The sequence below is a fragment of the Ambystoma mexicanum genome, chromosome 10 (genome assembly GCF_040938575.1).
Source record: "Ambystoma mexicanum isolate Mex_15411 chromosome 10, UKY_AmexF1_1, whole genome shotgun sequence".
NCBI classification, from domain to species: Eukaryota; Metazoa; Chordata; class Amphibia; order Caudata; family Ambystomatidae; genus Ambystoma; species Ambystoma mexicanum.
In genome coordinates, this window is record NC_090932.1 from 848261354 (window position 1) to 848288845 (window position 27492).

Sequence of the window (27492 nt, forward strand, 5' to 3'; positions counted from 1 at the left end):
TCACTCCTTAAGGCAATCGCCAATGGTTCCATGGCCAAAACAAATATCAGGGGGGATAAAGGACATCCCTGTCTCGTACCCCTCCGTAGCACAAAGGAGTCTGACAATTGCCCATTAGTTCTGACAGCGGCAGTCGGACAAGCATATAGCAAGACGATCCATGAAATAAACTCCTCTCCCAAATTCATAGCACGCAATACTGAAAAAAGATAGTTCCAATCAACACGATCAAACGCTTTCTCCGCGTCCAAGGAAAGCACCGCAACATCATCATCCGTATCCTGTGCATGTATCATCAACAACAGTAAGTTCCTAATATTGCTAGATGTCCTCCGGCCATGAACAAAGCCTGATTGATTAGTGTGCACTAACTTCACAAGAAGATTCTGCAAACGAAGGGCCAATAGTTTCGCAAGGATCTTATTATCAGTATTAATCAAACTGATCGGACGGTAATTCGAAGTCAAACAACTATCTTTACCCTTTTTCAGAAAAACCGATATAATGGCATGACTAGTAGAAGCAGGAAGCGAACCTCCCACCCTGGATTCTATGAACATATCCCGCATAAGTTCTACCACTGAATCAGGTAAGATTTTATAAAATTCAGCAGGCAGACCATCCGGACCCGGAGACTTGCCCGAGTTCAACTTCCCAATCGCAGTTTTCAATTCATCCACAGTCAAAGCCTCACTCAGCATCGCATTCTCCAAATCATTCACTACAGGTATCTCCAATTCTTCCAGAAATGAACCATTTAATCCATTGACATCCATCTCATTCTGATATAGCTTCGTATAGTATTCCTTAAATGTCACATTAATCAGTTTTGGATCACAAGTCACCTGACCATTCTCTCTATTAATAGAAGCGATAGATCTTTCTGACTGCTGTTGCCTTAATCTGTAGGCAAGCCAGCGATCGCACTTTTCACCATATTCAAAGTACGAACATTTCAATTTAAACAAATCCTTCTCAGACCTTATTTTCAAAGTTTCATTCAATTCTCTCTGTAGCGCCCTCAATCTTCTCTTTTTTTCCATGTTCCCAGAGTCATTAATCACCTCCAGTGAAAGTTGCTTAATACTTTGTTCCAAATCCATACTTATGTCCACCATACATTTCTTCTTGCTACTGGACAAACCTAGAATTAAGCCCCGCATTGTACATTTAAATGCCTCCCATACTGTCCCAACAGCCATACCATCTGTCCTGTTTTCCACAACAAAATGATCAGCCTCAGATCTGATTTTCTCCACAATCTTTTCATCTCGAAGAATTGAAGTGTTCATTCTCCAACAAAACGATCTAGGAGTACTGAACTGCAAATCTACATTTATAAACACTGGTGCATGGTCAGTGACAGCAATACAACCAATCTCACAGCTTTTCAAATTCAGGGTTGCAGAACCAGCCGAGAAAAACATATCTATACGGGAATGTGAGCCATGAGAATTAGAATAAAATGTATATTCTCTCAAATCCCCATGAAGCAGTCTCCAACAGTCTTCTAATGCAAATTCAGAAATAAGTGAGTTAAAGGAACAAAAAGTCGGGTCTCTTCTGATAGCAATATGCGGCCCACTGCGATCCTTGACGTTATCAATAACCAAATTAAAGTCGCCTCCCATAATAACGTTCTGACAAGCAAAATCCTGCAACATTTGAGCCACTGTCCCAAAAAATGTGCCATCATCTACTGAAGGGGCATAAACATTGCATAGAATATACTGTACTCCCTGAACTTCCACCAAGAGCACGATGACCCTACCCTCTTTGTCAGTGCAAGATTTCAAAACCTTAATCGGGGAGTTCTTCCGAATCAAAATAGCAACCCCCCTACTCCTGGATGAATAGCAAGAGACAAAAAATTCCCCAATCCAACCTTTGCGCAGTATATTAGCATCCTCTAACAGTAAATGGGTCTCTTGGAGAAAATGTACATCACTGTGCATATTTTTCAAACAATTAAAAATCGTTTGCCTTTTGAGCGGATTATTTAGACCATTGATATTCCACGAGGAAATAGACAACTGGTCACCCCTCCCAGACGGCATTGCAAGGGAAAGGAAAAAACAACAACAAAAAACCAAATCAAAAATACTGTACTTATAAATACCAAAAACCCTTCCCCACCCCCACCTGCAGAAATATGGATCCAACGTCAACAAGAACTAACAAACCCCAAGCCACCCCCGATACCCCTCCCAATCATATAAAGATATCCCCAACCAGAAAATACCAAAGTTAAAAAAAAAAAAGCCCATGCAGGCTACGAGTAGCCTAACAACGCAGCATAACCTGAATCACTTGTATCACTTCAAAAGCATCCCAATCATTGAAACAACAGGTGAAAAGGATTGCAACAGCAAATATGTCTGAGATTAAATAAACACACCCATCAAAACCTACCCCTTCCTAGTAAGAGAAAGAAAAACAAAAATAAAATACAGCAACACAGCAACATAGTTAAATAGTAAACAAATATCAATGCAGTAGCATATATATCAGGTAACCGTGGTGTAACATCCCATTCCCGTCCAAGTTCAGCCGTAAAATCGCAGATTAGCATCGGCGATCTGAATTGCAGCATTTGAGATAGCCATCCTGCCGCTTTAGCGCACATTGTGTGCCACCAGTCACAGTACAGTACCCAATAATGTCCTGCCATAGGTAATCAGATCACAAAAACAGTGTGGTGTGACTACAACACGGGGCTGTGCCATAGAACCAAAAAAAACAGCGTTAAACCATGAGAACTTTACATCCGATCAATACCAATAGTCAAGATGTCACCTCTTTGCCTAATATCTGCCGATATAGCATACTGTTGATAATAGATGTTTGTATTTGGCATTAACTTGAGCGTCCCAGTCTTATAATCTGAACCAGCGTGACGCTCGTCCGATGTACAGTGACCTCCTATGGCCTGTAACCCGCTAGTCAGCCAACGAAGACTGATTCTTATCGCACATCACTTTCCCATGATATCAGGAGGTTGGATTGGAGAACACACAAGTGCCCCTGACATCGGATTCCTCCAGCGGCTGAGTAATCTGGGAAGAATCTCATATCACACCACTCCAGCGTATTCAGGGGATAGTGAGCAAAACATAACATGTCAGTGGTTCTCCTGAAGACTGTTAGTCTTTCCAACTAACGTTCACTAAAGTTACACCCCTCCGATATCATCCCGCGACCTCCATCAACACGTACCTCGAAGTCCAGTAAGCGGAGGACATCTGAATCCAATCCCCGGACTGCAACATTCTGGGATTTATCAACACGAATTCGGAAGTCCAGGAAGCCGAGGACAACCGAATCCAACCCCCGGACCACATCGCATCCATTCGTGCGAGGAGGGAGAGCGAACCGGAATACACCGCTCGTTCCCTACGCGCCACCCTTCACCGGTTGTAACACCGACACGTGACATGACACGCAGTGAAGTGCAACGCTGCGCGTCAACACGTCGGCAACAAAGGTCCTTTACTTCCCCCTCCATTGAAGCCACGCATCAACACGCTGTGCTACGGCCTCGAATGCGGATGAATTCAAATCTGCAACTGAATTCAACACCCGGCGCCATTTTCTTATATTAAATCCAATTATAAAAAAAAAACACATCACGCACGAAAACGAGGGGGGGGGGGGGTCCATAAAATGTATCTAGGTGAAATTAGTCAGCAATTGTGCTAGATTTATCCCGTAGTGCCTCAAGCCAAGACATAGCCTCCTTTGGGTCAGAAGTTATTCTCTCTCCCTCTGGCAACACCAAAGTCAATGAATTATATCTATTCAAAATGGACTTCACCTTCAGGGATTTTGCCAGATCTTTCACACCCTTAAAGCTCTTCCTAGCCATCATGACATCTTTAGGGTAATCTGGAAACACAAAAATAGGTTTCCCCTTGTAATGAGTAGATCCCTTAGACCTAGCAGCAAGCAGCAGACCTTCTTTCTTCCTGGCCAAAACAAAAACCACCATTACCAATCCTATAGATATGATCTATATCTTCCTCCTTAATCGACTGTAAGCCAAAGCAATCTTTAAAGATCCCAGTAACTACTGAAATCAGGATCTCAACTCCAGGGTCTTCCTCTACTCCAACCACTCTGATATTTCTCTCCCGCAATTTAAAGTCCATTTCCAATCTCCGGTCTTTTTCATCATGAAGGTCCTTCTTCAAATTGTTATAAGCCCTATAGCTCCCTGCCATTTCTGAGGTCATTGAATGTGATTTTCTCTCCAATTCCTCCACTCTGCCATCCAGATGACATACTTTAGAGTTCAGTTCTGCCAAGGTAGTCTTCACTTCAGCCATATCAAGGGACACTTGCTTCAGAAGTTTATAGATGTCCTGACTGCTAGGATTTTCATCTTCCACCTCCAACAATTGTTTCTGTTTCTTTGAAGTAGGATTTTCTGGTTCATGAATTTTCTTTTTTGAATTCATTATCAATCTTGAAATATCTTCAGGGAGGGGATCAGGAGCTGCAGGTTCAAGCTGCTGTCACCTTCGCCAACATTCCGGAATCGGGCTTGCAGTTCTTGTATAACATCTTGGGCTTAACCCTTGTCTTGTGGGATTATTTTCCCAGGTCTCTTTCATAAGGTTTCTTTGATCCTTGCATCCACATATTTTGGTGGTTTACAACCTTGTGCGATATCTTCTCTTGGTTTGGTTATACACTCGGGATCGTTATGACCCCTTCTTTTTAGATTTACCATTGTCCTCTGTTTGGTTATCGCCTTCTCTTTTCCTCTTGTTTCTACTACTCTACAATGAAACCCGCTTGAGGGTTGGGATCTTCTCCCCTCTTCCCGGGGAATTCTTATCGAATGATTAATATTCTCTTTCCCAGGTTTACATAGGACATTCCTTCTCATGTTCTTACAGTTCAGATTTATCAACTCAATAGAGTGAGTTGCAACATCTTCACTGGGATGAGTTTCTGCACTGGTATAATGGTTTCCTTTTTGGCTTCTCGTCCTTCCATCATCCCAGCTACCTCTCTTCAATGGAGGCGTGGAGGGGTGTGGATAATAAGGGCCCCTCCACTTAATCCCCCTCAGGGGTTGACATCTTCTCCCCTCTTCCCAGAGTAATCTTGTCCACTGATTAATGTTCTCTTTCTCAGGTATACATACAATGCTCCCCTCTTGTATTGTTGCAGTTCAGATTGATCAACTTTGTTGTTTTAACAAATTCACTGGGACTAGTTTCTCCACTCGTATAACGATTCCCTTTTGGCTTCCCAATCCTCCCATTCTCCTTGTTACTGATCTCTTCAGGGGGGTGTTTGGGAAGGGACGTCTCCGGGGCCTGCGGTCATTCTGGACCTTTTCTCCCGCTTGGCTCTTCTTTCTCTGTTGGCGTCTCTTCACCCGTTGCTTGCTTCGCTTTCGTCCTACGGTCCGTTGTTCCTCCTGGGAACCGGTGCCGTTGCAGATACATCCGTGTGCTGTAGTTGGTAGGGCTCCCTGCCTACCACAAACTACTAATGGTCACGCCACTAATTTCTGTCGGTTCTTCAGACCCTCAGTTTCCTGGCAATTCAGTACATCGTCTTCCCAGTGTCTGCTCCTCCAATTGAGAGTGCTTTGGAATTTTGCGGGCTCCACTGTTCTCATTGGCTCCGCTTGTGGTACACATTACCAGGGAGCCTCCCCTGCTGCCAATATGATGGTCTCTTCCCTCTTCTCAGCATCTCCTTAAACGTCCTCGTCATAGTAAAGTCAAGGTTTATCCTTAAAGAGACAGCTTCTTTTCTTGAACTCTCGTGACGTAGGTTAATGTTGTCTTCAGTCCAGTCTCATTTTTTTCTGCTGGGAAGCATCTCGGGCAGTGCCCTGTATGCCATCATCAGAGAAGTGTTAGGGAGTCTTAGAGGAACGGGAGTCCTTGTCCCCTAAGAGGGAGTCTCTCTCAGTGAGGTCTGACTTACCTCTACCCTAGGGAGGGTATTGTGGAGCAGGCTGCCCTCCCTAGCCTCAAGGGGTTGGGGAGGGGAGGCTCCCCTTGGGGAGAAGGGGCAAATTCCCTTTATTCATTGCAATAAGTCATGCACACAATCAAATCAGGCAGTACAGATAAACGTCAGCTATTCTATTTCTATAGCTTTTCAGGCATGATCAAATTCAGGCACTGTGGGAGCGATTAAGGAGAGTGGATCACCAAGTCACTACCCTTGACCACTAAATGGGAAAGGTTTTTCTGAACTTTATTTTCATGTTTACGTGATGAAGAAATCATGTAGACCTAGAACAATAAGCCTTGGAAGTGTCTAGCGATTTCTAGATTCTTTGCCACAAGCAAACCATTGGGTATGTAGTTTCTTAGTATCCTCTCCATTGCCAAGTGAAGTGGCATATACAAAAGACACAAAGTAATGTGGGGTTAAGTTTGTTTATCGAGAGCTCCAACTCCATCCTTGCAATTGCCACTTCCAACTGAAAGGTTCTCACCTCAACATTCAAGTTCTTTCTCCCGAGTTCAGGCGCCAATATCGCTATGGATATAAACACTACACATTGCCCTTCCTGGCATCAGTTTCAGTCTAGACAGCCTGAGGTTGGAGTGCATTATAATTTCAAATACAGGTGTACAAACAATAAACCTAAAAGGTATTAGCAATATCAAGACTGTTAAAACCAATTACTAGAGCCGTGTGTTCATGTGTGGTCGGTCCTCTTTTCTAGAACTCCATGTTTGGTTTAGGTTTCTGCAAAATGGTGGGTTCATCTTAGTAGTACAACTTATCTCTTTAGGTTAGTAGGAAGGAACCCTTTCCACACTTCGGATAAGAATAGCGCTGTAAGAAAGTACCCTTTTTTCTATACTTGGATCCTGATTATTACCAACAGTTCTTCCACCTTCGACATGAAAAGTTAAACTACTTTGTTTGCTTGCATTACCCTTTGGTGCTCTCAGCTACTGGCAAGCACTTTGCACTTGGTACCATCACTTAATTAACCCAGCCATTTCGACATCATATACAGGTTTCAAATCTTGTCATCCTCTAATCAGTCCGCACTCTGCAACATGTTCTGTGTTCCCGCAGGGTTGAAATACTTGAATTTACCATTGCACCCACCCTTCTGCATTTCACATGGACTACATTCACAGTTTTCAAATGATTAGCACTGGAAAGTTTTCAATTCTTGTTGTGTTGCAACTTTTTTCTCTCAATTGAACAGCTTGTAACCTTGATTTTACTGCATCAACATCAATGTGTTTTGCATCTCTGTCGTGAATCTATACGGGACAACCTGGGAGTTCAGGATTATATGGCTACATCAACAACAAAAAAGGAAGGTTTTGTCATGGCACGTTCAGAGTAATTAACTCCACAACATTTCTTCATGTACTTCTCCTCCCCAAATTATTTTCCATGTACTAAGTAAAAGAATCGATAGACCACTGTGCTCATTCTATTTTCCTGGTCATAACGGGGCTTCCAGCCATACAGTATGTTAACTATGTACCCACATAAACCCTAACTTCATGCTTTATTCCTTGACTGCATGCCTTGATTGCAGATGAACCGAACAGTGGCCATTACCTGCGAAAATCGCATTCTTCTGAAAACAATTGGGATATATAGCACCTTTTCTGATGGAATACCGTTAAATCTCATGTCATTTGAACCAATTACCTGACACCAATGAATTAAATATCCCCAGGATAGTACTACTTAAATTGAACCACTGTCCCTTGGGTAATGACAAGGATAGGAGAGTTTGTGGAAGCACCTTAGATGGTTTGACCATTAGCATTCAATTCCTGGCCACCAATAGTTGCATTTCAATCTGGACTAGCAATGCATTATACCAAAACATCTTTCATGAACTATCTTTACCAATGCAATTCTCACTTCCTGCGGTTGCACTATTTTATTGCCTTTCTACAACTTTTCATCAATGACTGAAGTATTCCTTGATATTGCCCAAGAACATTTGAATTCCTTAGGGATTTGGGTCTTCACTGGCCATACTTTGCACTTCCAACTGCAGACTCATCTGAGAACCCATCTACAAAAGATACACTCTTCTTCGTATAGCAGGTCTGTGCCCCCAAGGCATTAAATGTCAAAAGGAAATTCCAAATGTGCCATACCAAATTTAGGAACAACTTAAATGCTGCCAAGACATGGAATGAACTGACCGACTAATGGTATGACACCTGTTCCACAAACATGACAGGGATATGAACGTCACTAATCTTCATAGTAACCTGGATATGGATTAATTGCCAGCACAAGTACTGCATATCACTGAGCTGGGTCTAGAGTATATAATTTTCCCAATACTAGACTGGTTATAGCATGCAAATGAGGGTGAACATGGTGCAATAACTGTTTAGAATTGCGAAATCAGTTCATAGAGGGTTCCAAGAAATTGGGTATAGATAGGACAAGGGAATACTAGGAAAAGCAATGGGGCATAGGTGTGCAGTCCTAAGTGTCGCAGGAGGACAAGTATGCAGAGGGCTGCTAAAGCCAATACAAAGCTGCATAGGCAATGTTTTTCATGGTTCCTAAACACTCAATGATATACACACAGAAGGGGAAAATTGCAAAGGCAATCATAAGAATGAAACCAGAATATGTAATCCTTCCAAATTGAGGTTTTGCCCTTCAATGGTATTTTATGTGAACTAATGTTTGAATAAAAATGTTGATAAGGAACTTAATGTCTAAAAATATTTTTGGGAAAGATTCATACCAAATTATCAGCAATAAATAGTAAGTAAATATTCCATTACCTTTCATTTTAGCAATTTCTTGCTCCTTCTCTTGTTGTAAGTGGAAGTATTTTTCTTTATGATTCCCTAATGCTCTCGTCAGATCCTCACCAAGTTTTTGATGCTCCAGCTGCAGGTCACTATGCTGTTTCTTAAGTTCATCATGTTGATTCTAAAACAAATTGCAACATTGAATTTTTAGTAGGTCTAGGTTGATACTGCATACAAGAAAATAAAAGTTACTAGCCTTTTCTTAGTGACTTACCCATTTAGTAGCACCTCACATAGTGGACAAGTTTTGGAGGCTACCATGGTCAGGCTAAATGAATAGGCCTTAATTCATCCTTTGAAAATTGCTTAATACCAGAGACCAGTCTCTAAGCGCAGGACCGGGATTCAAACCCGTATGCTTCCAAGACAAACACGTTCCCTCTGCCTCTGAGCTAGCCTCCCAGCCCAGGTCTTATCCTCCACATCAGCTCTTAGTCCGCACCCTTCCCTCCATGTCCCTTGCCCCAATGAAGGATAGCACATTAACTCTAGCGAAGTTATGGGGATGGATTGATTTGAAGGAGCTTTGCAGAAGTTACTATAGTGACTAACGTACAACTATTCTTCAACCAATCATCCACTATTTTCAGTGTATCAAAAAATCAGAAATCTAAAAACAAACAGGATTACGCAGAAGTGATGGGCAGGAGTGAGGCAAGAAAAAAAAAGATACTTCCCTTTAACAGCATAAGATTGGTTACAAGTTAGTGACTTGGTGTTTTTAGAGAGGAAGGATTCCCAGTCGGTTTATGGGATTTCTGGTTTTGGGGGCTTGATCAACCTGTTGAATTTATTAGGGTTTTATGCTCTCATGGGTGATTTAATTGAAACAGATTTAAAACATCTGTGGAAGGACAGACTCGGGTAGTTTCAGGACAGCGGAAAGTTGAATTCCCCCTTGAAGTTACATCAATGCTGAAAATGGTCTCACTAAATTATCAGAGTTTAAATTCACCTTATTAGCAAAGGCTCACACCAGCAACAAGTGGCCATAGCCAGATTGCCACAGCCTCACAAGTTTTTCCTTTGTCAAACTTTGTCTGGGGACTCAGAATTTTACTTTCTAGAACGGTCAGAAGCGGCCCAGGTTTCAACACTGGAGCACCAGGTGCGCCTTCTAGGCTTAAAGCGGTTGTTGACAAGTTGGATACAGTTCACAAAGGGTGGCATGGCTTTAAGAATGCAAATAGCTGGAGGGGATTTTAACACATTTAAACGGCACAATGGACAGACTAAATTGTGCCACTCCAGCCCCAAGCACAGGATCATCAGTACTGCAAGACACACTATCGAATTTGAAGCCGTTTGGTGTCTGGCAATCGCATCACAGGACTGCGACTATTCCTTTTATTCTCAAGTACACAAAAGCTATGCTCCATAAAGCTTTGTTGGAAGGTGTGATTCCAGCGGAAAAAAACCCAACTGCATTCTCAGATCATTCCTTGGCTTCTGGCACTTTCATTGCTTGGTTGTATTTGCATGAGGGCAATTGGAGGCAATGGCAAGGATTCCCTTTTGCAGACTCCCACAATAGTGAATTATATCACAGATTGTCTTTAGCAGGTGTCTGCGATCTGTAGCTCTACAGATGTTTTGGACCATGACTCCCATGATCCTTCACCACCGACTACACTGGCTAGAACTGGTGAGATTTATAGTGCAAAACATATAGAAAACCAAAGATTGAAGACCCCTGGTCTAGACATTTATTTCTCAGAAGAAATGAGTGGCATTGCTTAAAATGTGACTATGCAGGATACCATTAAACCGGTGGTCGGGTTTGAAACAACCAGTCCAGCAACAGTTCATAACAAGGCTCCAAACTGAGCTTAGAAAATCCCTACAAGAAAAGGGTGCAAAACTTGACTGTTCATAGCCATTCAGGTTCTCAGAAAATGTACAAGCAATTGAAAGCAGTTTGAGTAGAGCTGATGTCTTTAGATGACTAAGCTGCAGCTATTGAAAACAAAACAATTGTATCATTCACACTCAAACGGGGAAAACAGTTTCTTGCCAATTTAATTAAAGCACTCCATTCAAGGGGACTCACTGTAGGTCTTCATACCCATAAGGAGGACAGCATTTTTCATCCCTTTTTAGGAAAGATGTCTTAAACCCTACCCAAATATGTTAAATCTCCCACAGATTTCAGAACAAGACTGGCAAACATGAACAATGATATTACTAGCAAAGAAAGTGTTTGTTAATCATTTCATGATAAAATAAGGTTCCAGGCTCCAGATGGGCCGTCTGCTAAATTGTATCTAAAATTTAAACAAATCTTAATTCCTCAGCTAGGTGTGAGCTCGGTGTGAGAAACCAGAAGGTGTCTCACCCCCTGGTCCCCGGGGATCTGTCATCCAGGTGGCCAGGACGCAGCCATCGTTTTTGGATCCAGTTCCTGAGGATGGACCAGTGTGGGAGGATCACCTTGTGAGGGGTCTTCGGGGAGTGGGACTGGGACATTGCATGGTGAGACGCAGTATCTACAACACAAACACACTCTCACGGACAGCCCGCTATGAGAGAAAACAGACTAACACCTGAGCCGCCTGACGAGTCTCAATACAATAGTCAGGCAAGAGCAGGCAATTACTGACCATCACACACACACATACACACACACACACCTGACTTCCATTAAGCTTCCCCACGTGGATAAAAGGCAGAGCTTCAGAGCACACTCGGAGCGAGGTAAAACACACAAGGAGACCGCAGTTCCAAGATGGCAGTTTAATGAGAGAAGAAAGAAACAGTGGGGGTTTGCAAGGAAAGAAAGTTTCCTTGACCTTTTCGACAAGGAACTGTTGCTTTCATGAACACTCAAAACTGGAAAGCCTAGGACCAGGAAAACAGGCTGACGAATCCTGTATTGTGCGTCAGATACACACGTGGCCCTCCCGCATCAATAATCAAGGCTGGGAGAATCACCAGCCACTGTGATACTGTCCTTGGCTCTACGAGCAAAGCAGCATCAGTGAAATCAACACAGTCGGTGAGTTGGAGAGACCTATACCAAACCGGTCTTTGTTGAAGCCAAGGTTGCAAGCGACAACATTGTATGGCGAGCGCTGGAACGAACATTGTTTGAAATACATGTGATAAAAGACTCAAGTAAAGTTCAACTTCAGAAGAGTGATTGAACTTTGAAACCAAGATATGATACCTTTGATAGAGTGGTCCAGTACTGCGTGTGTGCTCAATCAAAGGTCTCTGTAAGGCATCCAGCTGAAAAGTGAAAGAACTGTAGAGAATTGTGAATCGAAGTGGTCCTGCGACAGATCAATCTAAATCCTGCGCAGACGAAAGTGTTCGATGTTGACACAGTAAAGAAAGTTTGAGGCAAAGTAGATCAAGTTGTTTCGAGCCCAGCAGAGGGAGATCAATTGAAAGCTTTGTGTTAAAGTGGGTCTGGGGGCTCAGGGAGAACAGAAAATCACCTGAGTATTTGTACACGTGAAATTCTAAGAAGAAAGGAACTTTGATGTTTGTCGTGTTGCATCAAACCCTCTGAAAGAGAGACTTTGAATGGCAAAGAGACTTTGGCACAGAAGGCCATAACGTTGAGGTTTTGAACTGCACCCTTGTGCTAGAGAAGCCAGAGACTGTGCTAAGCTCCAGTGTGCCACATTGTCCCGTGCTGAAAACATGGGGAAGGGACGACAATGGCTTGAATATCCTGACTTTTCATTTCTTTAACACTTTTCTTTTGCATATTGTTTCCCACAATATATGTATTTATAAGTAAGGTTTGGCAATAGATTTAATAGTATAGGCCCTTTTATTTTGACAAGACACCACTAGGACTGCAATATTATCTGATGGTCGTAGCTTGCTCCCATCTTTAGATTTAGAATTAGATAGGGGTTTTTCAAACCCAGTTGAAGTTAAATAAACACCCTTGAAGCGTGATCACTTGCGTCTGTCTTCCTGTTTGATACCATGCCTTTCTTACATAGGGCAACTATTTAACAATTTTCAGGCAGCAGGTTCAGTCACGCCAACAATGAGTGATTCAACCCTCTTGCTGGCTTTGAAACCAGAAAAGGATGCTGAATTACGCTCCTCAGACGGGCCCATTGCAATAATTAATGATGTCAGAATATATTGAAATACGTTGGCCACGCTTTTGACAACATTGAAACCAAGAACAAATGAGGTTTGTTTTGTGCAGGCAGACTTTGGAATATGTGACAGGTTATCATCATTATTGAGCTAGCTCAAAAGGAGAGATTTTCCTTCTCGCATTTTGGTTGATGGAGATTTAGCATTTGAACATCTAGAATGGAACTACCTTTTCCATTTTCAATATATATGTTTGGAATCGGCCATCTACTTGGTATGATATTGATGCTAATTATAGTTGTCAAGGAACAATTAATTTTGCTCCCAATTGAAATATGTAAAGGTTCAAGGCAGGGATTATCCCCCATTCTGTTTACATGGTCAATGGAACCCTTTGCCCAGGCTATATGACATAATCACTATAATTCAATGCCTTTTGGTCTTGGGTACAGGACAGACATTAGCCTGATTTGAAGAAAATATTTTAACTACCCCACCCCTCTCCTCCCTCATATCTGAATTGTCTAGATTTTAACTCACCTCCAGTTAGGGAGATGTATAATTTGGATACTTCATCACCTCTCCTAGTGAGACCCCCTCCAGCCCCCAGCACTTTTTGCTGGATTTCTGGACCTTTTCTTTGTACCCTGAATGGGTACAGCCTTTTTCCACTCATTTATTCTTATGGGCTCTGTATTTTGGAACTCTGTTCTCTGTGTTTTACCTTTAACTATGAAGTCTACTTTCTTCCATATCTCTTTTAAGGTATCTGTGGTTTACTTTTGCAGCACAAAGCTCCTTATGGGCAGTGTTGCTGGGAACCCTTAGGGTTCTCCTTCGAGTTTCTTTCTTTATCCTTACTTACTACTGTTCTTAAGGATAGAGGGATACTTTGTGCCCCTCCTAAAACTGTATACCCTGAGAGGTTGGCACACACCACCTTATGTGGAGTGCCAAGGGATACTTACACTGACTCACCGATGACTTTCATGGGAATGTGAGGAATTACCATCTGGCAAGGGTATAGGAGCCCTGTTTTTCATTAGTAAATAAAATGATTCAGGTAATTCTGTCTCTGAAAAGGTAATCTGCTGATCAGTTTCCACTTTTATAAACTCCATGCTAAAAGCACAGTGTGCATCAGTGTCCATCTGCATCAGTATCTGGATTTGCAGCGCCTGCTCTACCAGTGGCAATGAGTAGGTTCAGGGGTCACAGCTGCCCACTTGACAGTTGCAGAGACAGCCAAGTCTCTGCAGCACATGAGCTGCATTCAAGATATGCACCCCTGTACTAAAACAATAATAATCATAAGTAACCCTTGTTGGTGGCCGAATAAACCCTAAAACAAAGCTATGCCTGAGCTAAGGTACGGTGCCAGGCATCATTTATAATCTTTGCAGCCACATTCAACAAGATATCAAACATGTGTCAGTCGTGTGGGCCCAGTTCAGCTGTGGAACAGTTTGCGCAAGTCTCCTATTTCACAGGCAGGATTGTAGTCTTGGGGGATGGCTTTGTTTTCCTTTGTAAGGGCAGTTAACACCCACCCAGAAGTTAAGGGACTTGGACACAGAAGGTCCTGATGCTGGCAATGGAACTGTATCCTAGTGCTGCAGAAGCTAGAGTGTGTGCTTTGCTTGAGTGAACCACCTTGACCCGTACCGAGTGCTGAAAACATGGGGAAGGGATGCTCACATCCCTAAGATCCCGACATATCATTTTGTGAACACCTTTCTTTTTCATGAACAGTACCCCACACTATTTGTAAATTAGTGTTAACATTTGCCAATATTTTATTTTTAGCATAGGCGCTTTTATTTTGACAAGACTCCACTAGGACTGCATTATTATTATTTGATGGTCATAGCTTGCTCCCATGTGTAGATTTAGGTTTAGATAGGTGTTTATCACACCCTTGTGAATGTTCAATAAACATCCTTGAACTGTGGTCACTTCTGTCTGTTTTACTGTTGATACCACCCCTTCCTTACATTTCCCAGTGAGAAATGTGTGACAATAGTGTATTTTTGGACACATTTACAATTAAGTGCATTCTGGGTAAGAAATTCTAGCGCGATTCACCCAAGTGAAGCCTATTTGGATTCCCATGGTTGTCTTCTTTTCAGAAATGCAGGGGGCTTCCCCTATTCCTTGGTGGCTGTAACTCCCCAGGCCCAAATCTGTAGGCTGTGCACAAGGCCAAATACATTATGGATCTGGTCTTCCCAGGGTGTTTGGTGTACAAGTGGTTTTGCCTTTTCCCTTTGCGCCCGGGTCAGAGCACTCGCATATGTGAGGTACTGTTTTCATCGGGACACCTGTGGGAACGTGGGAGTAGGACATGTGGCGCGCCGCGAGGCGAAGCCGCAGAGCGAAGGCCGTGAGAAAAGGCCCGCTCCTCTCTTTGCAGCTCTGCTGCGAGCTGGCATCAGGAGACCTCCGCCGCACCAGGATCCAGCTGATCTGCCTCCGCGTGCAGGAATCAGCAGTCGGAGCGGCCCCCCTGCCCACGAGGCCGTGTACGACGACAAGATGGCCGTCGCCACCATCACCAAGGAAACCGAACAACAAAGAGCCCCACAGCGCCCTCATAGGCTCCCACACCTCTGCAAGCCCTCCCCTCCTGCTTTAAATGGAGGGGAGGCACGCCGCGAGGCGAAGCCGCAGAGCGAAGGACGTGAGAAAAGGGACGCTCCTCTCTTTGCAGCTCTTCGCTGCTCAACGATGCCGCAGGGAGGTAAGACCCCTGTTTCAGTATACCAATTCGTACTCACCGAAATCCGCAGCCCTTCCGACAGAAATTCCCGCCTCTGTGCACGTATGCTAAAGGACACTCATCACTCATCCGTCCAACCCAGCCTCACCTCAAGGCTACGCCGCCTCTGGGCAAGACTACTACCCGCAACATCGGACCTTGTCCCTAGCCCTCCCGCTCCCCCCCACCTGGTCCACAAAAAGCCTGTACTCACCCATCCCTGGCCACCGCATGAACGCATACTCGTGCTCCCGCCGTGCCCACCAGCAATGTAACATCCCTTCACTTCCGGTCATGGACAAGTCCACTTCCTTTATGTTCAGAGAAAAAACAGCTGCGCACCACCGCCGCAAACCTCCATGGATCACTCAATAATGTTAAATCCCATTCCAGCGCATCTAAGCCCGCTATCAGGTCTGTAGCCACAGCTAGGTCTGCACCTACTACTGTTGATATGCACTGCACTGCTGTTGTGCCTGTACCTATTGTTGATATGCCATGCACTGCTGATGTGCCTGCGCCCACTGCTCTTATGCCCTGCACTGCTGATGTGCCTGCGCCTATTGCTGATATGCCCTGTGCTGCACCTGTACCTACTGTTGATATGCCCTGCACTGCTGATGTGCCTGCGCCCACTGCTCATATGCCCTGCACTACTGATGTGTCAGCGCCTATTGTTAATATGCCCTGCACTGCTGTTGTGCCTGCGCCTACTGTTGACATGCCCTGCACTGATGTGCCTGTGCCTACTGTCGATATGCCCTGCACTGCTGATGTGCCTGCGCCCACTGCTCTTATGCCCTGCACTACTGATGTGTCTGCGCCTATTGTTGATATGCCCTGCACTGCGGTTGTGTCTGCACCCACTGTTGATATGCCCTGTGCTGCACCTATACCTACTGTTAATATGCCCTGCACTGTGCCTGCGCCCACTGCCAACCCCCTTCCTGCAGCCCCCCTCAAACGCGCCCTGATTAACTGCAGATCCCTCACTGCCCATTCCCTTGATATCAATGATCTCATCATTCACAACAACCTGGACCTACTATTCCTCAGTGAAACCTGGCTTTCCGATGTCTCAGGACCTGCCCTCGCACTAGCTATCCCGCCAGGATACCTCATCTACAGACGAGACCGCTCCTCCCACAGAGGTGGAGGGGTTGCCGTCATTGCCAAAGATTCCCTCTCTATTGGGACAATCCAAAAAAACCTTGACGATAGCTCCGACTACCTCCTCTTAAAACTTAAGCTCTCCCATAACTGCACCATAGCAATCCACCTCATTTATCGCCCTCCAGGCATCTCCTATGAATTCCAAGAAGCCCTCACCCATTCAATCACAAACAACCTCAAGAAATCATCTAAAATCCTGCTCCTCGGTGACTTCAACTTGGGCCTTAGCGACCCCAAAGACACCCACGCCAAAGCCTTAAAAAAAAACGCTATCCACCCTTGGGTTCACACAGACCATCTCGAGCCCCACCCACTCAAAAGGCCGTACCCTTGATTGGGTCGCTCAACACAACTGCCCAATCAGCCCCACCTTAATCACGCCTCTGCCATGGACCCATCACCATCTCATTTCCCTCAACATCAACACCTCTAGGGACTCACAACCTCCTACTACACCTCTTCCAGTTGCCCTAGCGCGCAGCGCCAAACTCCTCACCCAGGACAACCTCTCTCAGCACCTCAATGTACCTGCACTGCTCCCCCCTTTCGTGAATGACCCAGTTATCCTCGCCAACGACTTCAGAAGGGTCCTCTCCCAGGCCGTTAATGTGGTAGCTCCCCTCACTCTTAAGAAAGAAAAGAAAACTAAACACTGAAATGCCTGGTTCACCCAGGACCCCTTACAGATGCGAGGGAAAAAACGAGCGGCACTGACCACCTGGCGCAATAATCCAACAGAAGCCACCCATCTAGCATTCAAAACCTCTTCTAAACTCTACAAAGCTGCCATTACTGAAGCTAAGGCAACGTCATTTAATGCCAGAATCTCCTCTGCTAAATCAGGAAGCCGCGAAATCTTCTCCATATTAAGAGAACTGGAGACACCCCCTTCCCCACCCTCTCCAATAGTGAAGGATGGATCCTGGTGCAATGCGATCCAATCTGCAATGCTTAATAAACTTGAAACCTTACAAACCAAAATACTCACCAAAAGGAGATCTCCAAGCTAATAACCAGCAGTCAATCCATTCCACCGACCAAGCTTCTTAACCCCTCCCCCCAGATTGATTTCAGAGAAGTAAGTGTCTCAGAGGTCATCTCTCTCCTCCAAACCATCAAACCGTCCAATTGCAAGGGGGATGTATGCCCAGCGCAAGTAATTAAAGACTGTGCCCCCTCACTAGCCCCTATCATAACCGCATTCATCAATGCCTCCTTTCACTCTGGCGAAGTCCCACCAAATCTAAAGGAAGCCTGGGTTCGCCCGCTCCTCAAAAAACCCTCACTTGATCCAGCCATCCCGACAAACTACAGGCCAATCACCACTGTCCCCTTCCTACTGAAAATTCTGGATAAAGCAGCCTACCTGCAAATACAGAAATTTCTAGAGGACAACCATCTCCTTGGCCTTAGGCAATCAGGGTTCAGGCCACGGCATGGAACCGAAACAGTTCTCCTTGACCTGAAGAATCAAATGGATCACCTCAGAGACTCAGGCAAGCCTGCACTCCTCTTGCTCCTCGACCTGTCGGCAGCATTTGACTTAGTCAACCACAAAACTCTCTGCCAGCATCTATCTTCAATAGCTAACTTCTCAGACAATGCCTGCAAATGGATAGAATCATTCTTAAAAGACAGATCTATGAAGGTCTTCTCCGACTCCTCTTCTGCCGACCCCAGCACCATCAAGTGTGGCGTCCCGCAAGGCTCCTGCACAGCCCCCACCCTTTACAACCTCTTTACGAGGCCCCTGTTCAAAATCCTTGACTACATGGGCATCTCGTATACAAATTATGCGGATGACACCCTGGTACTTATCCCCCTCTCAGGTGATTACGCATCTGACCAAAATACCTTAAACTCAATCTACTCAATTCAAACTTGGATGGCAGAAAACTGGCTCTGCCTTAATAGTGACAAAACTAAGCTCCTGCTGGTTGGCTCGCCGTCCACCCTAAATAAATTGAACAAACAGTACTCCTCCTTCGTCATTGACAGTATCCCCATCACTGTTTCCCAGTCCATCAAAACCCTTGGAGTGTACCTTGAACCTGACATGTCCATGAACAAACAGGTCAATGCCATAACCTCCACATCCGCCTACTACTCCAAACTCATCAATGCGACCCGACCATTCCTGTCCCAACAGAACTGTCTCACCATCGCTAGAGCCATCATTGGTTCGAGACTCGACTACTGCAATGCCCTATTCATTGGTACCACTGCCAAGAATATAGCCAAACTCCAAACTGTTCAGAATAACGCGCTTAAAGCCGCCACAGGCCTCTCGCGCAAAGACCATATCTCTGAACTCAGAAGACAAGACAACTGGCTTCCTGTCAAGCAAAGAATTATCTTCAAAGCCTTGGCCTTGACTCACAAATGTCTCCATGACCTTGCTCCGCCTTACCTAAGCCGCAGGATCACCAAACCCGTCTCTCAAAAACCATCTAGATTACAATACTCTAACCTCCTGTCTGTCCCTAGGACTCACAAAGCGCGTGCGGGCGGCTCCAGCTTCCCTTCAGTTGCCCCTACCCTTTGGAATGCGCTCCCTCTGCACCTCAGAGCCATTGAATCCCACACTGTATTCCGCAAAGCCATCAAGACTAACCTCTTTGTTTGAGTTCTCAAAACCTACCTGCAACGCACTGTAACATGTAACTACCGAAATGTTTTCAAGTATTTTTCTAGGGCGGCTTCACTGTAACCCTCAAGTAAGCATTCTTAACCTCTGCTGCAGCGCCTCGATGTCTGCGGGCTGTTTGTGCGCTTCACAAATTCAAATATATAAATAAATAAGTTGTTGCTTGCATGTTTCGGTAGTTTACTGGTCGCAAATATCTAAAATTTGAGATTACATTTTGAAATTTGTTGGGTAGTCTGGGTAATAAATTCTAGCGTGATTCACGCAAGTGAGACCACTTTGTATTCACACAAATGTCCTTTCAGAAACGTTTGGGGTTGCCCGTTTTCCTTGGTGGCTATGACACCCCAGTCCTAAGTGTCTGCCCTGCCTACAAGATACAGTGTCAATATTGTCTTTCTAGGGTACCAGATATGCCTGTTCTTTAGCCCTTTCCCTTTCGGACTCAACCAGTACACCTGTGGAAATGTGGCAAGGTAAACATTTTGTTCCCCATCCGTTTGTGTTGTTTCCCAATGGCTAAAGCATCAAAAGATTGCATTTTCTCAACTTTACCGATTTGCTGTGCATTCTGGGCAAAATTAATCTTCTGCAATCAACAAAAGTAAGATGTAACTGGATTAACCAGAGTTCTCCTTTTCAAAACTGCATGGGGTTTCCACCTTTCCTTGGTGGTTGTGATGCAAGAGTCCTCAATGCATGTGCTTGTCGCAGAACAGCCAGCATGCCCGTTTGAGGTCAATCTGCTTCGAGCCGTGATTCGAGCGCGATAGACACAATGCAAACTATCAGGACCCTTCAACGCTGTCTTTGGGGTTCATTGTTCTTCAAACTACCATTTGCCTGTTATTCTCGCTTTGCAAATCACACTGCGCTCGCTGAAGCATGTCGTTGCCTCAGCTTCAACCTACGAAGTACTATTGTCTTGCATTTCTCGAGTCACCGTCGAAGCACTTGCATTTTTGTCGCCACTCATATAAGTCAATTGACCTGATCCTGGTGTCTCACGAAAAGCGAAAGCATCAAATCAACTCAACTGCGCATCTTGGTCCCAGCTCACTGCCGAACCTCAGTGGCCAACCGAAACTGGCAACTGCCTGATCCACACAATTAGAGTAAACGCTTCAAGACAGCATTCACCTTACATTCGTCCCAGACTCAACGCCAGCTTGCCACTGGACCACCGTGACTGCCACATCTTTGAACTGCAGAGAACTTGCAAAAGATGCCAAGAAGCCCGCTTCGACACTGATGAACCACTGACACCTTTGCAAAGGAATTATGGACTAGTATTTGCCCGCTACCCCCAAATCTATCTTTAGGCCCCGGAGACTTGATAGGTTGTTTAAATCCCCTTTGAAAACCCAAGAACATATCCTTTAAACATTGTGGTCTTTTGTTGTTTTATCTCCAGTGTCATTACCCAGAGTTCTACATCTATTCGATCTTTGCATATTCTTGGTGTTCATTCTACAGGGGTGGGTTTTTACAGTGTTTTCTACTTAGTTATTATTGCACATGGTCCGTTTGATTAATCTATGTATTTTTTATAGAACCTTGATTGGACATTCCTTTATTTGGGATTGTTATACATACTTCATTGATTGGGTTGCTACTGAACCACATTCACACCCCTCTTGAGAGTATAGCCTTCACTGGGCCCACGTTACAACTAAAGGCAAAGGAGGTATATCTCTTGACTGCCTGTTTTACCTTTATGATTGTGTTGGCTCTTGGTTTCTAGAACTGAAGGCTCAGTGGGAGTTTTAGCCCCTACTCATTCTTGAGCTCGTGCAAGGCATAAGTCAATTAGTCACAGAAAGGAAGGATTAAAACCTGGGGACAATGTTAAGAGGACTATGCCTACTTGAGCAAGAGTTGTTGGAGTATTTCCATATGGGGCATTTGGCATCGCAAGTAGGTAGTTGGGATCTCACCAGTCTTGAACATTTGCTTTTCACAGAGATTGGTCACAGCAGAATAGCTGGTTCATACAAGAGACTTAAAACTTCCATCAAACATAATGGCATATCTAATTGAAAGAGGAAATTAGACACAGGTTTGGATGTTGCGGCTTGGTTCCAAATTTGGGCTAGGGCAGCAAAAACGTACTTATGTACCTTGATGCAATGGTGCCTATAGCTAGCGTGACCAAATACGATTTTCCCTTGGATGCTCAGCTTTTGCTGACATGGTCTCATGGATCACATGACTTTATTGCATATGCGCTAGTCCTGTTGTATGGTTCAGCCATTTTGCCATACAATGTATATCATTATTTTGTATGAATTGCTAAGTACTCCTGTGGTACACTAGTCCAGGTATATTGTAAACCTCAACAAGTAAAAGCAAATATGAGTGACGTATCAGGATCTGCCATCTCTTCTTTTGTTCAGGGGAATGGACAGCCATTTTCCAAGCTGCTAACTTAGATCATTATCAAACGGGAACAAAATGCCCACTAACATTTGCTTCCTCGAACGGAATAAGCCAACGGCTGGAAAAATCTCCCCAAACCAAAGTGGATTCTGGCAAAGGCTTCAGAAGAAAAAAAAAAACAAATGTCAAGGTATCGGGCACCAAATAAGTAGAATTGTCTCATGTAATGTTGTTGGGATCACACAATGAACACCAATGAAATTCCACTGGGACTATGCCAAAATATTATCCAAATGTTCTCCAAGATACGGTATAGGCCTGGTTTATTATTCACATGCATTTTTCTTATTTTTTTAAAAGATCAGACTTTGCTTCAATATTTGCAATGGCCATCATCGGGAGGGGACAAGAACACTAACAACAAATAACTCAACTCTAAGCATATAAAACACACTATATCCAGCAAACTGGTAACATGAATTGAAAACATGCAGCCCTCCATTATAGTAAATCACAGCTTACTCACTAACCAGTATAACAACCAGGGCCAAACCTTCCTGGTTTTCAATGTATCACTTATATACGATACATTAACTATAGTAGCAGGCGTGGCTCAGATGTTTCAATTACAAATCAAAATAATCCCACTTATAAAAAACCTTCAAGAGTACATCATAAAATCTATTTCAATCAACAATGGCTCATGTTGCAGACATGTTCCAAGATAATACGATACAGAATGGTCGTAAAACAAAGAACCGGTCAAGTGGCACAGCGAGTAGAGTGCTCACTTTGACATCCATGCAGAGCTTGCTAACGCAGGTTCGAATCCCGGCAGGGCCAAAAACAGCCTTTCGTCCTTCCGAGGTCGATAAATGAGCACCACACACCATGGGTAATAAGCAGCGCTCAGGTAGCGCTATATAAATGCCAAATTATTATGATTATTTATTATTTAACCATGTGCTTAGATAATGAGTACCAGTTAAAAGTGACCATGCAGAGCAGCAATGTTCCCCGATATTGAGATACAGTAAAATTATACAAAGGGCATAAAATATAAAACGTGACAAGTTAAACAGTAAATTTGTATTTTTGTATTTTATTAAAATTACCACCTGTTAGCAAAGGTAAAAAGAAAAACATTGCAGTCATGCAGGATTAGGGGCCTCGAGCCACCATCCTGGTCCTAATACACAAGCATGGCAGGCAGAAAAAGATAAATCAAGTCGAAAAACACTAAAAACACATCAGAAGTGTTTTGCATGAAAGTTCACACATTGAAGGTTGGACAAAGGTGTGTCAAGGTCCCACCATCCAACAACTCCAGGAATACTTGTCCACCACCAGAGAAGACTGGGCGTCAACATGGCCAAGCACCCATCTCACACCAGTCTTCCAGGAATCGAAAGAGAGGAACCATTTGAAGTATGGCTGAACGTTAATTTTCATCTGTAGCGAGAGAAATCGATGCTGTTGGGGTGGTCCAGGTCAACACGTATTTTAAATAAATTGTTAACTTGTTACATTTTGAGCATAGTAAACAGTTCCTGCTTAGTTCATTGTAAGGGCTGTTTAGGTGGTGTGTTTTTACTATTTCTATGGTGTTTGAAAAACTAGAAGAAAAGGATATTTTAAGGGAATTTAGCTTTGAGCTCTGTGAGTTTATGGAGTATTGCACCTTGGTGAGTTAATGTGCACATGCTGAATCTCGATTCTGGGAACAGTTATAGTTGAGGGCCAACTTACTCCCCATTCCTCAATCTTCCTGCCTCAAACTGAAGGTTGATCAAACCCGTCAGAGTCTGTCTACAGAAACCGATGAACATTCTTCTTCCAGTGGCTTTCTCCCCAAATCCATATCACTGAAAATATTTCCGATTACAGTAGCATGACATTCACATTTTCTTAGGAACATTCCTCAAAATACATACCTTTAGCACCTGATGTTGCACATTGAGGGCACTATATTTGTTGTTGGAGTCTTGCTACAAGAAATGAGAAACAGATGTCAGTTTGAAGAAAAAGAACTTTTGTCAACTTTGATGCAATGCACATTTTCATATATCACTGCCAAGTGAAAAAAACAAAAGTGGTCTTGTAACTCTCTGCCACTATGAAGGAGTCCTGTTTTGTCAGAGGTTTTCCATATTGAATCTCTGAGCAGTAAAGAAACCCTCTAATTGATGTAGGGTGCCCCCATCCAAACTTCCGCCTCCAGACGGGGTATCTACATGGGGCACAGTCACATGAATTTCCATTTCAACTCTAGACAAAGTTATGTGTGTTTTTTTCTGGGCCAGCGTGTATTTTTTCTTTTTTATGAATGAAATTCATTTAATATTTGATAAAGGGTCTCAGGTCTTTCTATGTCCTGGTTTTTGTGACAAGGTCTCCTGCCTGTTTCTGTGGGTGTTGGATGGGGTGGTTATGGGTCGGATCCACCACAGATGGCATGATGCTGGGCCCAGAAAGAGGTTATTCTGCAACATCTTAACTTTATTTGAAAGGGGATAAGGAAATAAATAACCCATCAGCTGTCGCATTCCTGGAATAGTGACAACTTTCAGCACAATGAACATAAAACTGTCAAGTAAAAAGAGGAATTTATTTCACACAGGGTGACTGCGGATTAGGTTGACTCCTGTGAGGGCTTAGCAGGGGTTTATCCAGTAAGTACCATATGTAGCCTTTGCAAAGGAAGAGTGAATACCATAATCAAAATGATTCTAAAGATGACTAGTGTAGTAGTTCCTACATTCCTGCCCTGTTCCTTGAATTCTGGTGCCATTCCAAATACGGGCCCACAAGTCCCAGCATTCAAAACTATATTCGATCAACAGTGAGCACTGGACATGAAACACAAATGTTATAGTGCTTACCAAATTCAGTCTCTGACCTTTGCTGACAGCTTGCAAGGAGCAAAGCAACTTTCCTAAACTGAGACTGATGACCCGCGCTGCTGAATTGCTTGGATACATTTTTGTAAGTAAAATAAACACAGAAGTTTACATTACACTTCTGTACATCTGGTGGTCTTTTAGCAATTTCTTTAGGTTTTAATAGTAAATCCGAAAGCCCCATTATGTTCTGTAGTGAACACAAATAGTTCCTTGGTCAACGATAAAATAAGCAGAGTTTTCACGTTTACATCCCCCTCCTGCACTCAATGATCCCTTCTTAATGGAAATGAAGATCAGCAAAGTAAATAAACATTGAGGCTACTTTCTGTACGGAAATGAAATCCAGGCACAAATATACTCAGACATTACTGTTATGTTATTGTCCATTTGTATAGTGCCTTATATACCATTGATATGATCACAAAGCGCTGTGGGTTTAATGCCCTCTGGGAACGTAGTCCAGGTCAATAGAGAGATAGAGTAGTAAATAGTGCTTGGGGGCACTCAGTAAGTGTGAAGCCAGTGCAGTTTACGTGGAACCTAGCTGTATACCAATGCTAGGCATGGTGCGGTGGTTGTGTGAGGCCAGTATAATGTGTGCAGCAAGGCCATTGACCTCGGAGTTTGCATTCTGACAGTGATGGAGCTTGTGTATGACATTATGTGTGCAGCTATGGGGTATAGCTGCATTCTAAAGTCTGTTGAGTTGTTCATGGAGGTGTGGGTATGTGTGCAGCTAGACCGAAATTGATAGAGGGGTATAGCTGCATTCTATTGTTTGTTGGTGTGGAGAAGAGTGTGAGCATATCATGTGCGAGTCTGTGTGGATTGGTGGGCGAACCCCATTTCAGATTACCGTCCAGTGCCCGCTGAGCTGACCGCATCTACTCTAGAGGTTCGGAGCATTGGTTCTCTGAGGGAGATTCTCTATCTAGCAGAGAGTTCTTCTGATTAATGGGCTTGAAGTTATCATTCCCTGCTTGGCAGTGCCATCAGTGTTGAGTTGCCCTATTCCTAATCTTTATTGGGTTAAGCGAATTGCAGGTCTATGATCGTCCCTGTGTCTCGTTGAGTCTGCCATGGTTTATTGGAAGATACTGTAGGGGACGCATGGCATCAGTATGACACTGATACAGTGATTACAATTTGTAAAATCTTTATTGAAATTGTTGGGGTTGGAGAAACTCCTATTCTGCCCTATAACTAAGATGGGAGTAGTCTCGACCATCAAATAATAAATAACTCAGTCCTAGTGGAGTCCCTCACCTCAAAATGGCCTATGTTAACAAAACCTTAGGCCTGCCCTATCTCTTGTAAAAAATATTATAAAAAGACTACATGTATGCAAAAAGTAAAAGTCTGTGTTCTAATGAATAAATGTGATTGAACCAGCTCTCCTCCCCACGTTAAACCTCACGGAGCAAGGCTGTCCCTGCAGCAGGATGACACACTGGCTCGGCTTCCAATACAATAAAAAGTTCCAGAACGTGGATCGAGGCCCGTCTAGCCTTCCATGTTTAAGTCTCTTTTCTCGACTTCAAAATAATGTTTCAACCAAAAAGTTCAAAAGGTCCCCCCTCAGCCGAGCTCAGACCTCTTACGATAAAGTTGAACACAAACTTGCCATGGGGGGGCGGAGGGTCCCTTCACCAAGTTGATTTCACTTCAGGTCTCCCTCTGTCGGCCTCGGACAACTTTCGGATGTCGAAGACTTTCAAGTGTGCGTGGTTTACCTTTCAGACCACTGCAGGACCACCTCGACTTAAAGTTTACAGTTCAACTTTCACTCTCACCGTTTCTAGGAGTTAAACTTGGTTATTTCACTTTTGCTGTTCTTTCGTTTTCTTGCTTCAAACAATTTACTTTTCACAGAGAATTTCGAGTGGGCTACATCCTTTCGCTGGACCACTACGTTACTTAGTATCTCTGATGCTCTGATTTTGCAGCTATTTTTTACTTCAAAGTTCATTCACAGGTCTGCCTTTCCTTGTGTCCCACTCACACGTGTGCAGTCTTCACTTGTGATAAAATGTTGCTATTTCAAACTGCAACACAGCGGCCTTTCAGGTCTCTTACCAACTCACTGGCTGTGTGCGTCTTGTTCTTGGGTTTGCGATTCCCAATTCACGAGTTAAGGCTAGTACCACAGGCTTTGCCTCACCTTCCCAACTTGGCTGTTACACCCGGGAGGGTCGCTGGAGTCCTTGAAACACAATGCAGTCTTCACTTATGGATTCTGGCCTTCTCCACATGTTTTCCGCTGCCTGCCGCAGGCAACGACCTCTGTTAGGGAGCTCTCAGGGTTTTCCACCTGCTGCTCTAGGCCCTTGATCCGTCGCTCTGCTCCAGTAGGTTTGCCTTCGCCCCAGAAGCTCTGCTTGTACACATGTTCTGCCTTGCCCAGAGTGTGTCCCTGGGTTCTGCCTTTTATTTGTGCGAGGAGAGCCAACCGGTATCAGGTGTATGCACTTAGAGTAAAGTGCCTGACTTTGCCTGACAAGATTAACGGGACATGTCCAGTACGATGTGGGAGAGTTAGTCTGGTTACTCTCAGTCACCCTCTTCCTTGGCCCAGTGTTTGTGCAAAAAGGGAGATGGGTGGGAGTTGGGACCTCTGAGCTTCCTAAAACATAGCATGGGTTGGATAAACAAAATAAGGGGGAATACCGCGTCTTACCATTGGCTATCTCACTCCAACTCCCCGAAGACCCCTCACCCAGGTGATCCTCCCACCAGGTGCATCATTTCACCAAAATGCCAGGTGTAACG

The 27492-nt window shown here is 44.0% G+C and overlaps 1 protein-coding gene across 5 annotated transcripts in view; it reads right to left on the reverse strand.

Annotated features, from left to right (window-relative positions):
* Positions 1–27492, reverse strand: part of GOLIM4 (golgi integral membrane protein 4) — a 508200-nt gene that overhangs the window by 336538 nt on the left and 144170 nt on the right. For 4 of the 5 annotated variants that reach the window (XM_069618504.1, XM_069618501.1, XM_069618500.1 and 1 more), the window contains exons 4-5: positions 23755–23808; positions 8769–8919 (exon numbers count right to left, since the gene is read on the reverse strand). In XM_069618504.1, coding sequence (XP_069474605.1) covers positions 8769–8919; positions 23755–23808 — 205 coding nt within the window. The remainder of the gene's footprint in view (positions 1–8768; positions 8920–23754; positions 23809–27492) is intronic. The other variant, XM_069618502.1, reaches the window with a different exon arrangement.